Raw genomic sequence first — 13,163 nt, forward strand, 5'->3', positions numbered from 1 at the left:
GCCTCCAGCTGACTTCAGTCTAAAAATAAACAAATAACAAACTGCAGCATTTTTAGCCCTTTAATAGACAGAAAACTGCATATCTGACTCCTTCAGATGAGTGGCAGCGCCATGAGGAAAATTCAGGGACTGACTGACTCATTAATGGTAGACCTGGACACAATAGGCCCATGTAGCCCCTGAAGTCAGGAGATAGAATCAGCCCTAACTGAACTATCTGGAAGAGAGGAATAGTTCCCCAAAACTTTGGAGGTATTATCCAGCAGATAGAATGGATGTCCTCTTTCTTTTCCATAGTACCTTATAGAACAGGACTTACCAGCTCTATTTTCCAAGGTGGGAAAGAGACTTGGCTATAGCAAGCAACTTTTTCAAGGCAATGCTCCCAATCTTTCCAGGCCATAGCACACAGAAAACATTTGCATGGGACTCCTGGGTGAACTAATGACACCACTTGCTTAGGAGGCAATCTCTCCTGACATTTGTGCCCTGCTTGGAAACTCTAAGGCCATTTCTTTCCACCCTATAATACATTTGTGGCAACTGTGGAACACACCAGTTGGGAAGTGCCAGTTTAAGGCTACACAATCCACCTGAGCTTTCTAACACACCACACCCACCTCCCTTGCTGATCCAACCTCAGCAGTGCAAGGAACCCCTACAACTCAACAGAGCACCGTTATAGTGAATACCACTCTTCCTTCCTCCCCTCTCTCTAGGAGTTGTATCATCAGGCTACAGGCCGCTGGGAAATCCAGTGTTGAGATAATGTCTCTAACTCAACTTCATGGAGCATATCCAAATTGTGTACATGACATGGTATGCTAAAATAAAAACAGACTTTATTTAGGAACAGATATATTTGTCAGCAAGGAATAAAGGGGTTTAAAACCAACTTTCTGCGGCAATTGGTTCCTGTGTACTTCTGACAGGAAGGTGGGAAGCACAGTGGGGAATTGGGTCACAGCAACAGGGCACAAACAAGTAGCTCACCAATGAGGAGGAGTTAGGCAGGAAGAAGAAAGAGTAAGAGAGGCCTTAAAGAAGGAAGAGGAAGAGAAAGAGGAAAGGGAAGGGTCCTTGAGGAAAGTGGAAGAAGAGGAGAAGGACTTGGGGGAGGAAGAGGTAGCCTAGGAGGGGGCTAGCCTGAGTATATACAGGGTTAACCATGATAGATATCCCTAGGCCTGAGTTGATTCAGCTGGGCCTGCTCCAAAGAAAGAAGTTGCAGCGGGAGGAAGGGTCAGTGGGAGGACCCTGGGGCCTGGCACAGATATAGAAGTGGCGGCCCAGGTTGGGTCCTGGCTTCTTCACAGTTCGCCTCACACATGGCTCCCTGTGGCCCCTACAGAGGGGCATGGACAAGGGACCCCCTAGCACAGACTTCCAAAAAGAGGTCCGTATCTCCTTCTCATCCTTGGCCTCTGAAGCACTGGCCTGCCCCTCTACCACTTTGGTCATCACCTCCTTTTCTGACGTCTTTGGGGTCATGAGGGCACCCACACTAGGAAGTTCCAAGTTAGGAGAAGCTTGGGGATGGCTGGAAGATGGATGGAAGTAGCTTGTCAGGTTTTTTTGGCCTCTGCTGGAGCCAGCTTGACTTGGCCGAGGCCTGGTTGAGCGCACACGGGCTTTGTTTTGGTGCATCTGTACCTGGGTTTTATTGTTGAGTTTCAGTGCTGAATGCCTGAACACAGGATCTTTGAGACGAACTAGGAAGCGATGGATCTTGAGCTGGGTGCCTGCAAACTCAGGGAGGAAGCGGGTACACAGAGGTGGGCACTCTTTTGCTGGCACAGAGGACACACTCAAGACTGCACCCACAGGGCAATGGTCAGAACCCATCACCTCAGGCAGTAGGAAGGAGTCCTGGAAAGTGTCTATTACCAGGGTCCGGTCCCCCAGCACATAGTCAAGCCGGGAGCCATAATTCAAATGCCGGGCACCACTGACTGCTGACCAGCAGGTGAATGCCCCCTCCTGCTTTGGCTGGAAGCAGCGGTAGCTATCAATGAAGGGCCCCACATGAGACCCAGTCTGGCATCCCAGGCTACTGAGCAAGCCGTCCATCCACTTGCGCCCTGGGTCCTCTTCAAAGCATTCCTGGCAAAGGGGAAAGAGGAAGACAGGCAAAACTAGATGCCTAGACCTGGAAGAGACTTAAAACCAACTGCTTCATTTTTCAGATGAGAAAACTTGATTGTTCCAAAGAAGACTAATACTCAGGGTCACACAGTCCAGAAATGGCAGAGCTGGGATTCAATTCCCATCCTTACTTATTTAAAAGCCCATGTTTGTTTTTCCTTCTGTATCAGGCTACATTTGCCTTGCATTGATCCATAAATGCCAAATCTGAAAGCTTGTTGTTTGCTTAATCAAAGCAATTCTCAAACTGCTCCCAAAAGGATGGAAAGCAGAAAGCTAAAAATGGTTACCTCTAAGAAGTAGGACTGGGATTAGGAGTTAAGAAGACTGTTACCCTTTTCATTTAAACCCTCTGGAACTATTTGCCTTATCTTGTGTGTGTCAGAAGCCTCACAGACCATCTTCCCTCTACCCCACCAACTCCTCACCTGAAGAGCTCCACAAATCTATGCCTAAGTACTTCCTTTGGCTCTGATCCCCAACTCATCCATCCATCCAATCCCCCTGCCCACCCACTCATTCAATGAAAAACATTCAAAGAACACAGATTATTTGCCAGGCATGATGCTAGGGACAAAGTAGAAACCTGAACTCATCCTGAAAAGTGATCTAGAGCTGGGAAGTGAAGGCTGAGCAAGAGCAAGCCAGGCAGAGGGTGTTATAAATTGAGAGGGCAGCCTCTGTAATGGGCCTGTGGAGAGAGGGAGCAGTGTACCCAAAAGACTTGAGGGGAGACCAGACTGGGGACCAGCAGACCAGTAGGATAACTATCATAGTCCATGCAAGCAAGAGAGGATAATCACTCAGACTAGAGTAGGGCCTGAGGAGACAAAGAGAAATGAAATTAAGAGATGGTTTGAAACTAAAGTCAACAGTACTCACTGATCAACTGAATGTGGGATGGGGGGGATAGAAAAGAACAATACTAACACAACTCCCAGACTTCTGGTTGGAGTAGCCAAGGGGATAATGGTGCCATTTAGGGAGATGAAGAGCCGGGGCACCTGGCTGGCTCATTCAGTAGAACATATGACTCTTGATCTCAGGGTCTTGAGTTCAAGCCCCATGTTGGGCATGGAGCTTATTAAAAAAAAAAAAAAAAAAGACTAAAAGAGCCAGTCTTTTAGGAAGTGGACATATTCTGCTATTTTGGAAAGTTTGTGCTTGTCATGTGACCTGGTACTATTAATTCTCTTTACCCAGAAGGAAGAAGAGGTGCACTTTTGAGATCTACAACAGTTCTGAACTAAGAAGAAAAGGTATAAAGTTATATAAACTATCTCAGGAAGCAGAAAGAACAGACTGAGTAAATGCCTGATGAGGAATAAGGTAGGGAGGGACTGAAGGCTTTGTAATGTACACTCTCTTCCCCACCACACACAACCACCACCATTCGTTCATTATCTCATTTCTGTTCATTTTCCCAGCTAGAAGCCACATCTATGTTTATGTGGCTCTTCTGCAAACTAATCAAGGAATCTTCCTATAGCCCCTTCTTTGAGCCATACCCAATACTGAGTTGGACTATGCCAGCATAAGTTACTGATCACTCCCCTTATAAGGCAAATTGGGAACTGGCTTATAGATTCTAGTCAAGCTTGACTGTACAATAAAATCAGCCTAGGACCTTTTAAAACATACTGCTGCTCTGGCCCCACGCCCAAAAGATTCTGATTTAATCGGTCTGGGTGGCACCAAGATATTGATACTCTTGTAAAAGTTCCTCATTCTAATGTGCTATCGGGGTGAGAACCATCAGCCTAGAGGCACTCAGAGATGAGACGTTCATACAAGAAAAAAAGACAGAATGGTACAGTGAGAAAGGCCAAAATGAGAATAACTTTTGCAATGGACTGAGAGGAGACGATCTGTCTACGGTGGATGGAGTGTGTAGGAGAACTGAGGATGGAAATGGAGACTGGGCACAGACCAGAAAAAGTCTTCAATGCCAGGCCTAGATGTTTTCTCTGCATTGCACAAGTAACAGGGAGGTATTGAAGGTTCATGAGCAAGAAACCAGGTACGGTATTAGAGAAATGACCAAAGCAATGTGGAGTTCAAGGACCTTGAAATCTGGCCCCCAAAGGACTCTCCAGCCCCATCTCTGGCCACTCACCTCCTTTCCATGTCACTGCCTAACAAGAATGGGACTTGCAGTTCACCATGCACACCAGGCAAATTCTCACCTTGCAGCCTTTGTTCATGCTAGAATGCTTTGCTTTCTCCACCCCAAAGCTCTGTTCTACTTATCTTTTAAAATCCAACCATTTCCAGGTGCCTCCCTAATGTCTATGTTGGCTCAGGAATCCCATTTCTCCAGGCACGCCTAGACTCCTGGCCTGCCATCTCTGCTTCAGCCTGAAGATACCTTTCTGTAATTGGCTGGTCATATGTCCATAGCCCATCACCATGCTGAGCCCTCTGAGGGTCCAAGAGCCAGTATTGACTGGTAACTGAGTCCCCCGCACATGGCTCAGGACCAAGCCAAGGGCAAGATCAGTAATGTCTTCTGAATGAATAATCCTCAGTGCTTTGAGAATAGTATTTCAAACTAAGCTCTGCTTTTCCATGAAGGAAGCTATCCTTGGCCCCAAAATCCAGCATTGGTTGGTTGGCTAAACAGAAACCCAATCAGAAAAAAAAAAAAAAAAAAGAAATAAGGCAGGGGCCTAGAAGAGCCTTACCAGGTTGACTGCATCCCAGTGGTCAATGGGGCGGTGGGCTGTATTCAGGTCACCCAGAATGATCACATGGCTGAAAAACATGATATGGGATTATCAACTAGACATTCAAGAAAGGGAAGCAATAGTTCTGGCCCATGTACTTTCCCCTGGGCCCAAGATTGGCCACTTCCCACCTTGATGCCAAGGTGGGAACCCACAGCAATGCATAGCAGCCTACCTCTCCAATCTTACCACAAGATTACCACGTTTTATGTCTGACCAACCCAATTCTGATCTCCAAAGATGACATCATTCCCTATTTGACATGATTGTCTCACTGATCTCTACCTAAGGCATCTTTCTGGTCCTTCAAAGTTGAGCTCAGGTACTACTTCTTTTAGGAAGCATCCCTTGATTACTCTAACCCACCCTCACTTTCCTGTCCTTCCCTGGGACAAGACTTTTCATTTGCTTCCAGGCACTTTTTCTTTGTCTCATTCCATCCTTAAAACTATTCTGTGAGGTAGGAATTCATACATTCACTTAACAAAAGAGAAAATAAAACCAGAACTAGACTTGGGGCTCATAGTGAGTAAAAGGAACCAGAATAGGTGCTCAGAGATATTTGAGAATAAAACCCATATTTGTATCACTTTTTCTGGTCCTTACAGCTCATACAGAGCAGGGCCCATTCAGGTAGGCATGCTGGTGTCTCCATCTAGGCTTTAAAGGACCTCAAAAGACAAAGACCCCATATTCCTTCCAATAAAGTTTGACACCTAAATAGGCTGTGTACCTAGAACAAGCTCAAGTACTTCCCAGGTTTACAATACCTGCCAGCTGCCAGGAGGGCTTCTGCTCGGATCTTCAGCAAGCTATAGAAGCGCATCTTAAATGCCAGCCGCTCAGGTTTCCCAGGGTCCGCGTGGGGGCAGTACACGTTGATTAGGGTCAAGATCTTCTCTTTCCCTTCCCATGTGCTGGGGAGAAGAGACCCCCCCCCCAACCAAAAAGGTCATTTCCAAGCTTTCCCTCCCCATACCATGTGGATTCCATTTAATAGCTGTCTGTGGGATGGATGTGAAGAAGGCAACAGAAAGACATGAATGAGCTGGCATGCACAGGACATGGGGACTGACTACAGATAAGGCAAAAGAGAGGGGCATCTAGAATGACCCCCAGGTAAACCACATGATGGTGCTGCCATTCACAACAAGACACCCAGAAAGAGAGCAACCTGGGGGTGATAAGTTGCCAAATTGCTTTTGAGGTGCCTGGGTAATAAGAGAGCTGGACCTCCTGCAGTTCCCCACTGTAGAGATGGGGAACTCAAAGCTCAGAAGGGAATATGATTGGCCCAATGTCACACAGGAATAGCCCAGATAGAACTAGAGTCCAAGAAAGGTAAATTTGGGAAGTTTTCCATGATGAGTACATGTTTTTTAAGGCAAGACTCAGAATGACCATACTCAGAGTAGAAGCCAGTGACAGGGGGATGTGAACTATTACCGGATTTTGTGCTGTGTGAGAAGGGCCCGGCCCTCACTATCCAGAGCCCGAAGCTCCTCCTGGGTGAATTCATCCATGTTTCCATAGCAACCCACGTCCCCCTTCTGAGTGGCAAGTAGGCCACTGAGGCCTTCTTCAGCAGCCACAGGGGTAGCGCTGTCCTTACAGAAGGTGGCTACACCTGGAGACAGACAGGGTACTCTGAGCAGACCTAGAAGCCAGCAGCCTATTGCACAGCTTGTTGTCCCCACATAGGTCATCTTAGACATCTTCATCAAGTGTGGCTGTAATGACAACCCTCCCAACTCAAGGGCCATGGATGGCTCCAAGAGCCCAAGGCAACTCTACTCAAACCATGGAGTCTGAGTTCCTTCATCTAAAAAAGCCACAGAATTAATAACAGTTAATATTCTAAGTGTTTTACATGGACACATGGTAAATACCCAAAAAGTGTTAGCTATTATTATCACATGGACTAATTTGTTAATCCTTGTATAGGCATACCCCAATAGATTGCGAGTTTAGTTCCAGACCACAATAAAGCAAATATTGTAATAAAGCGAGTCAAATGAAATTTATGGTTTCCCAGTGCAGATAAAAGTTACGTTGTTACTATGCTGTAGTCTATTAAATGTATAACATTTTGTCTAAAAAAATCAACGTATATGCCTTACGTAAAAATACTTTATTGCTAAAAAGTGCTAACCTGTTAACCTGAGCTTTTACCAACCTGCAAGCAGTGATCACAGATTACCATAACAAATGTAATAAAAATGTTTGAAATATTGTAGGAATTACCAAAAACTAACAAAGAGACATGAGGTGAGCAAGTGTTGCTGGAAAAATGGTGCCAAGGGACTTGCAACACAGGATTGCCATAAAACCTTCAACTTACAAAAAATGCAGTATCTGGGGCACCTGGTGGCTCAGTTGGTTAAGTGTCTGACTCTTGATTTTGGCTCTGGTCATGATCTCACGGTTTCTGAGATCGAGGCCCTCCCATGTTGGGCTCTGTGCTGTCAGCATGGAGCCTACTGTGATTCTCTCTCTCACTCTCTCTCTGCCTCTCCCTGCTCACATACACTCTGTCTCAAAATACATAAACATTAAAATAAATAAATAAATAACACAATACCTGCAAAACACAAGGTGAAGTACTTTATATATGTATGTATATTTATATATAGATATATAAATTCATGTTATATATTTATTTATATAGAAATTTATATATTAGTATTATATATACATATAATATATATATACATATATACATATAATATACATGCATACTATATATACATACAAAACAAAGTATGCCTATACTAGCCCTAGGAGGTAGGCATTATCTCCCATTTTTCAGCTGGAAACATGAAGCATGTAGAGGTTGAGTAACTTGCCAGAGGGTACACAGCTAGGAAGTGAAACAGGATTCAAACCCAGGCAGTCTGGCTCTAGAGCTCATACAATTTACTACCACATGATTGCTTCCAAAGTCCAATAGAATAATTTTATACATAAAAACTATCCTTCACATAATCTTATGTGACTTTAGCTCTGCGGATTAACAGCCTGGGGACCTTCAACATTGAACAGAATTAGGGGATGCAAAAGACGCAGGCCAGAGCCACTGCCCTCACCATGACCCATGGTAACCAGCTAGCTCACCAGCCAGAATATGAAAAAGCAGAGTGAATAGGTTTAAGGGAAAGTCCAAAGAATGAGAGTGACAGGCTTCTGCTGCTACCCGCATGCAGAGGGACTCTGAGATCATTCAGCAGAAGCAGAAAAAGGCTAAGGAGAAGAAGGAGGAATCCATGTATCTTTGTGTCCAATCCTCTTGCCCTTCCCTGTGTGCCTGGAGCCAGCCCCACCAAAGTTTGCTTTTTCTCACAGGTTCCAGCACAGATGGCATTCCCTTTGCCCTGAGTTTGCAGCATGTCCCTTTTGTACTTCCTTCCCCTCAGGTAGCCTCTTTTTCCCCTGGATCATCCTGGGGGTGAGGGGGTTACACCTTCCCAGTATTTTTATTCCTGTGGGGCTCACCCCAAAGTATTAAAAGTAGCTTTGTAATTTCAAAAAAAACTTAAGAAAAACCCGAGTTTCTTACGACCTTCTCATCAAATATTGGAAAACTCCCCCGGAACTGCCTCCATCACTCATTTTAAGTCCCCAGAAAGCCCCATTTACCAGAATAGCCACTGCGGCTGCGGCTGAAGCTGAAATAGGAGTTATAGCCCTCAGTGATAGCCAGGGGCTCTGTCAGCACATCCCCTGCAAAAACAAACAAACAAATAAACAAACAAAGGAAAAAAAACCTAAAGTAAAGCCCCAGATGCACAAAGGTCTGTAATTAACAGTTGTAGGCTAATTCCTTGAACACATCAGAGCCAGAGTTGGGAGGAAATATCTATGATTAGAGGAGAAGCTAGAAAGGTAGGGACTAGAGAAGAAATTGATATAAGGAGGGGGAGGCTATGGAATGTGAGGAAGGGAATTAGGTGAGAGGAAGCTAATGATTAGGTTAATGGAGGGAGCTGGAGGTGGGGAATGGGAATATGGGAGACGGAACTGGGAATCTGAGCTAGGAATAGGAGGTATGAGAAGGAGGCAATTAGAGGATCTGAATTGGGGATGGAGGGAAATGTAGTTAGAGGGTCTTAGAGGGGGTGCATGGGAGAGGGAAGGAATGGGGGGTGTTGAGCTAGGGTGTGTGAGAGAGGTAACTTAGGGGATCTAATCTTGGGGTGGGACATGTGATAAAAATGATATAAGGTTCTGAGTCTGGGAAGGAGAGATGGGGGTAGAGAAATAGGGGACGTGAGGGGAGAGCTGAGGATCTGAGAAGGAGAGGTAAAAAGGAAGGAATTAGATAATCTGAACTGAGGGCAAAGGTGGGGTGGAAATTAAAGGATCTAAGCTGGGAGCAAGGAAGGGGAGTTGGGGGTTCTAATTTGAGAGTTGGAGCTGGACAGGGTGTGGAAATTGTAAATTTGGAGTACTGATCTGGGACAGGATAATGAGTGGAAATTAGGGGATCTGAGCGAGGATGAAGGTTACAAGGGTGAGGGAATTAAGGTTCTGCGGAGGACAGGAGATGAAGTGGGAATTAAGACATAAAGCTGGCGTGAGAGATAGGAGTTTAAGGGGGAGGGGATCAGGATTCTGAACCGTGTCTAAGAGGACTCTACGGATAGAGAAATAGGAAAATAAAATGATAATAAGTAGGGGGCAAAAGTTAGTAGAAAAGGTAAAGTATGGTATGGGTCCTGGACTTCTGAGCGCTCACTGGTCACTTTCGTCTCCTGAAAACACACGATGTCGGCGTCCAGCTTGTCCAAAATGCGCCCCACGACCATGGCGGCATAGTTGCTGGGCTCCTCGCATAGCATCCCTTGCAGAGGGCTCCGGATCCCATTGACGTTCCAGCTCACCACGCGCAACATCTTGACTGCAACGCCTCACAGTGCGCGCCCAACCTAGGGGCCACAGGTCGGCTGGACAACCTCAACCTGGCCAAGTTCTGCCTTCCGCGCGTAATGGCGCCTGCGTTCTCCTGCGCGCCACAACAGCGTCGTTGAAGGTGGGGCGGGGCTTCGGGTTCCTCAGTTCTTATTGGCGGGAGGAGCGGAAGCTGAAGGGTGTGGTGCAAATCCCTGGGTGGAATGAATGGCAAGAGAAAGCTCAGCAGTTAGGCTCATGCTACTCCCGTCGTTCACTGGCGTCAGACTTCCTTTCCTTGCTGCTCAAAAGCCCCCTGGGTGCCGCCAATTACTTACAAACGAGATTTCACCACTTTTTAAGCAGCGGAACCTTGAACGGAACCGCGCTGCGACTGAAGCCCCCTCCCTAGTGCGACTGCCCCCTAAGGGCGCTGCTGGCTGTGTCACTGACGTCCTGGCAGTAATGGCTGTAACTGTGCTTGGGTAGGAGAGGGGAGGCGGGAAGGACACTGCGCGGCTAGAGGGAACAGGAAGAAGTACATTAGTGGAATAAGATTTAGGATTAGGCCCCTAGCTTTAAAGGGCAAGGAGAGAGGAAGGGAGGAAGCTGTCTCAAACCCACCTTATAGCCATTATGTGTCTTATAATGCCTTATGACATTCCTAAGGACATGGCCCAACACATACTTTTTCTAGGCTCCATTTCTCAGATTAGTAAAATCGAGGACCAGAGAATTTAAGTGGGCCACCCAATCTCCAGAGCAGCACTGTTTCCCAGTGTAGCCCATAGCTCTTCCATATACATTATTTGTTTCATTCGCTGGGCAAGCCTGTAAGGGGTATTAAGGCTAAGTATGAGAGAATGAGTGAATTCATCTGTCTCACAGAAATGGTAAAGCCAGGATTCAAACACTACCTTAATCACCTCAAGGAATACTTTCCTGAATAAGTTTTCGTAACACCCATACACCACACCTCCCCAGTTAGATCTTTTCCTCTGGGCCCCCACAGCTCCCTCTGGTCCATTCTGTCACAGCACTTATCACAATACACAGCTACCATTGATTTCTGTTTTTGTCACACGACTTCCAGCAACTTTACAGCATTGACCATGTCTGATTCATCTTGTTATCCCCATCCTCTAATCTAGGGGACAGCATATATTAGGAGTCTATAAATATTTCCTAACTGAATGAACAAACACAGAACAAACGCAAAAACATGTTAGTGACATGTTTTTCAGAACACACAATGTAACTAATAGACATGCCTAATGTCCAAGGAAAAGCATGACTTTGCAGTCTTAGGTTCCTCACCCCAAATTGCAACATGATTATTTTTCCCCAGAATTATTTTATAGTCTTAGAGCCATAATCCTCAATGTCTACAGAAAAGACCCAAAGAGCTGCTTTTCCTCCTAGAGGACTTAAAGGTTACCTTCCAGTTATTGCCATCAAGATAAACAGCTCTGCAATTAAAATAAAAAATTTGTTGCTTTGAGCTTTTTCATGCTTTGGTGGTTATTGGCTCAGGATTGAGTCCCAGGAGTGGGATAACTAGGACAAAGGAAATTAACATTTTTATTGCTCTTGTTTCGTATTGCCAAAGCACTGCCCAGTAAGAGTTCATGTCCATTTACACTGAAGACCAATTTGAAACCCAGCCCCGAGGAAATCCAGATCTTGCCTGTCTCCATTGCTGGTTTTAATTTCCCCATTCTGCAGTTGCTTGTTAATATTAGTTCTGACCTTTGGTGCAAGGAGAACACATGGTTGGCCTGAAGAGTAAAGGCTCCGGATGGCTCACGAACTTCTTTGATAACTAACAGCTGATATTTCAACAGAGGGCACACATGCCGCTCTTACCCAGGGTACTTTCCTAGCCTTTCCAAGGAAACAACCAATGCCTCCAGGCTCTCTCTTTGATGCCACTCATGGACTTGCTTTGAGGGTCTAAATGCAAGAAAGCTGTGTGTTGGATAATTAGCGATGGAAGAAAAAACCTCTAGGAGAACAGGTAGGTGAGACAGAAGGAAAAATAGATGGGGTTACACAAACCCAAATCCATTCTTCAGGCTCTCCGGAAAGTTTTCTTTACATAGGGATTGTTTGAAGTGTGGATCAAAGGGTATGGGAGAGTTGGAGAAAAGAGGATATCTATGTCTAATTATGTATGTATGTATGTATCTATCTATCTATCTATTTGTCATCCATTCCCACCTGTCTTTGTGGGACACTGTCATAAAGATGCAGTTCCCTAACACCTTGAAAAGTCTCTCTAACTTTGTCTATTCCAGTTTTGAGTGAACTGGATGGTAGGAATTATATCTCTTACCTCCCCAATGGTGTATAAAGTAAGTCTGGTTTGCGGTGGCACTTTGAACAAGCTTTTCACCTTTTCTGAGCTTCAGTAACCTCCTTACTATAATGGAAGTTGAAGTCCTTAGCCTACTTCCTTCAGAGGGCTGTCTCAAGGTGAAGAGGAGTGGGAGAACAGGAACTGAATTTCTGGAGATGTTTCAGGACTTCCATGCTTTGAGATTAGTGATCCTGCTTTTTTTCTCTAGCCTCCACAGGCAATACCACCACAGCCATACAGCTGCTCTTCTCCCTGAGTGACTATAGTCTGTGAAGAGTCACTCCTAGGACTACAATGCAGTGAGCCTTGGGCCCTAGGCATGGGGCTGAATATAGTGGGGGGGATAGTGGGCCAGGGAAGTGGCTAAGAAGGAAGTGTTACCTAGGCTGTTGCCACAAAAGGTCTGATACTCACATATAAACACCTAAACTGTAAGCATGTAGCCAATCTCCCCTCTACACCCTTACTGCCCATAAATGCATTCATACTCACATACTCCCAAGCATTACTAATAAGGAGATCCCATTTTGTGATTTTGTAACCCATCAGTATGGTCTTCTTTTTTTAAATTTTTTTTTAACATTTATTTATTTTTGAGAGACAGAGCGAGACAGAGCATGAGTGGGGGAAGGGCAGAGAGAGGTGAGTACACAGAATCCAAAGCAGGATCCAGGCTCTGAGCTGTCAGCACAGAGCCCGATGCGGGGCTCGAACCCACGAACCATGAGATCATGACCTGAGCCGAAGTCGGATGCTCAACTGACTGAGCCACCCAGGCGCCCCCCATCAATATGGTCTTAATACTGCTTTTAATGGGATTCTCCCACATACCCCATACTTTGGGAGGATAGTCAGGATAGGTGGGCCTCAGGAAGTCACACTATGTAATTTTTCTTCCTACAGTTAACCTCATTTTAGAATTTGTGACTCAGATCTGGGTCTTGTGTAAGTCTCTGATAGTGAACTCTTTTTTTGAAACCAGTTAACTGGACCTTTTTAGGGAAGGCTTTCATTCTTTTGTTTATTCTATTCTGCCCCATTCAAGG

General features: G+C 45.4%; 2 protein-coding genes across 5 annotated transcripts in view; one reads left to right on the forward strand and one right to left on the reverse strand.

The window, feature by feature from the left end:
- Positions 1 to 45: 45 nt before the first annotated feature.
- APEX2 (apurinic/apyrimidinic endodeoxyribonuclease 2) lies at positions 46 to 10,178 on the reverse strand. Of its 2 annotated transcripts, XM_081793026.1 has the most exons (6): positions 9,607 to 10,178; positions 8,508 to 8,591; positions 6,318 to 6,498; positions 5,642 to 5,788; positions 4,830 to 4,899; positions 46 to 2,103 (listed from the first exon to the last, which is right to left on the reverse strand). In XM_081793026.1, exons 1-6 carry the CDS (start codon positions 9,761 to 9,763, stop codon positions 1,198 to 1,200), a joined length of 1,545 nt encoding a protein of 514 aa, XP_081649152.1. In that variant the 5' UTR covers positions 9,764 to 10,178; the 3' UTR covers positions 46 to 1,197. The 2 variants fall into 2 exon arrangements, with proteins under 2 accessions (XP_081649152.1, XP_081649153.1); XM_081793027.1 differs by lacking the exons at positions 6,318 to 6,498; positions 9,607 to 10,178.
- A 1,286-nt stretch (positions 10,179 to 11,464) lies between these two features.
- PFKFB1 (6-phosphofructo-2-kinase/fructose-2,6-biphosphatase 1) overlaps positions 11,465 to 13,163 on the forward strand; it is a 111,745-nt gene continuing 110,046 nt past the window's right edge. Inside the window, exon 1 of one of the 3 annotated variants that reach the window (XM_081793618.1) lies at positions 11,465 to 11,775. Coding sequence is in view for 2 of the 3 variants with exons in the window: in XM_081793620.1 (XP_081649746.1) it covers positions 11,748 to 11,775 (28 nt within the window). In the remaining variant the exon portion in view is untranslated. The remainder of the gene's footprint in view (positions 11,776 to 13,163) is intronic. The other 2 variants (XM_081793620.1, XM_081793619.1) reach the window with 2 other exon arrangements.

This window comes from Panthera onca, chromosome X, assembly GCF_046562875.1.
Source record: "Panthera onca isolate mPanOnc1 chromosome X, mPanOnc1 haplotype 2, whole genome shotgun sequence".
NCBI classification, from domain to species: domain Eukaryota; kingdom Metazoa; phylum Chordata; class Mammalia; order Carnivora; family Felidae; genus Panthera; species Panthera onca.

Excerpts from the sequence above, each read along its gene's own strand:
- APEX2 (XM_081793026.1), bottom strand. The coding sequence starts at position 9,763 with ATGTTGCGCGTGGTGAGCTGGAACGTCAATGGGATCCGGAGCCCTCTG. Across the intron at positions 5,789-6,317 it reads CTCACACAGCACAAAATCCG|CACATGGGAAGGGAAAGAGA; the intron begins GTAATAGTTCAC and ends TCTTCTCCCCAG. Across the intron at positions 2,104-4,829 it reads ACTGGGATGCAGTCAACCTG|GAATGCTTTGAAGAGGACCC; the intron begins GTAAGGCTCTTC and ends CCCCTTTGCCAG.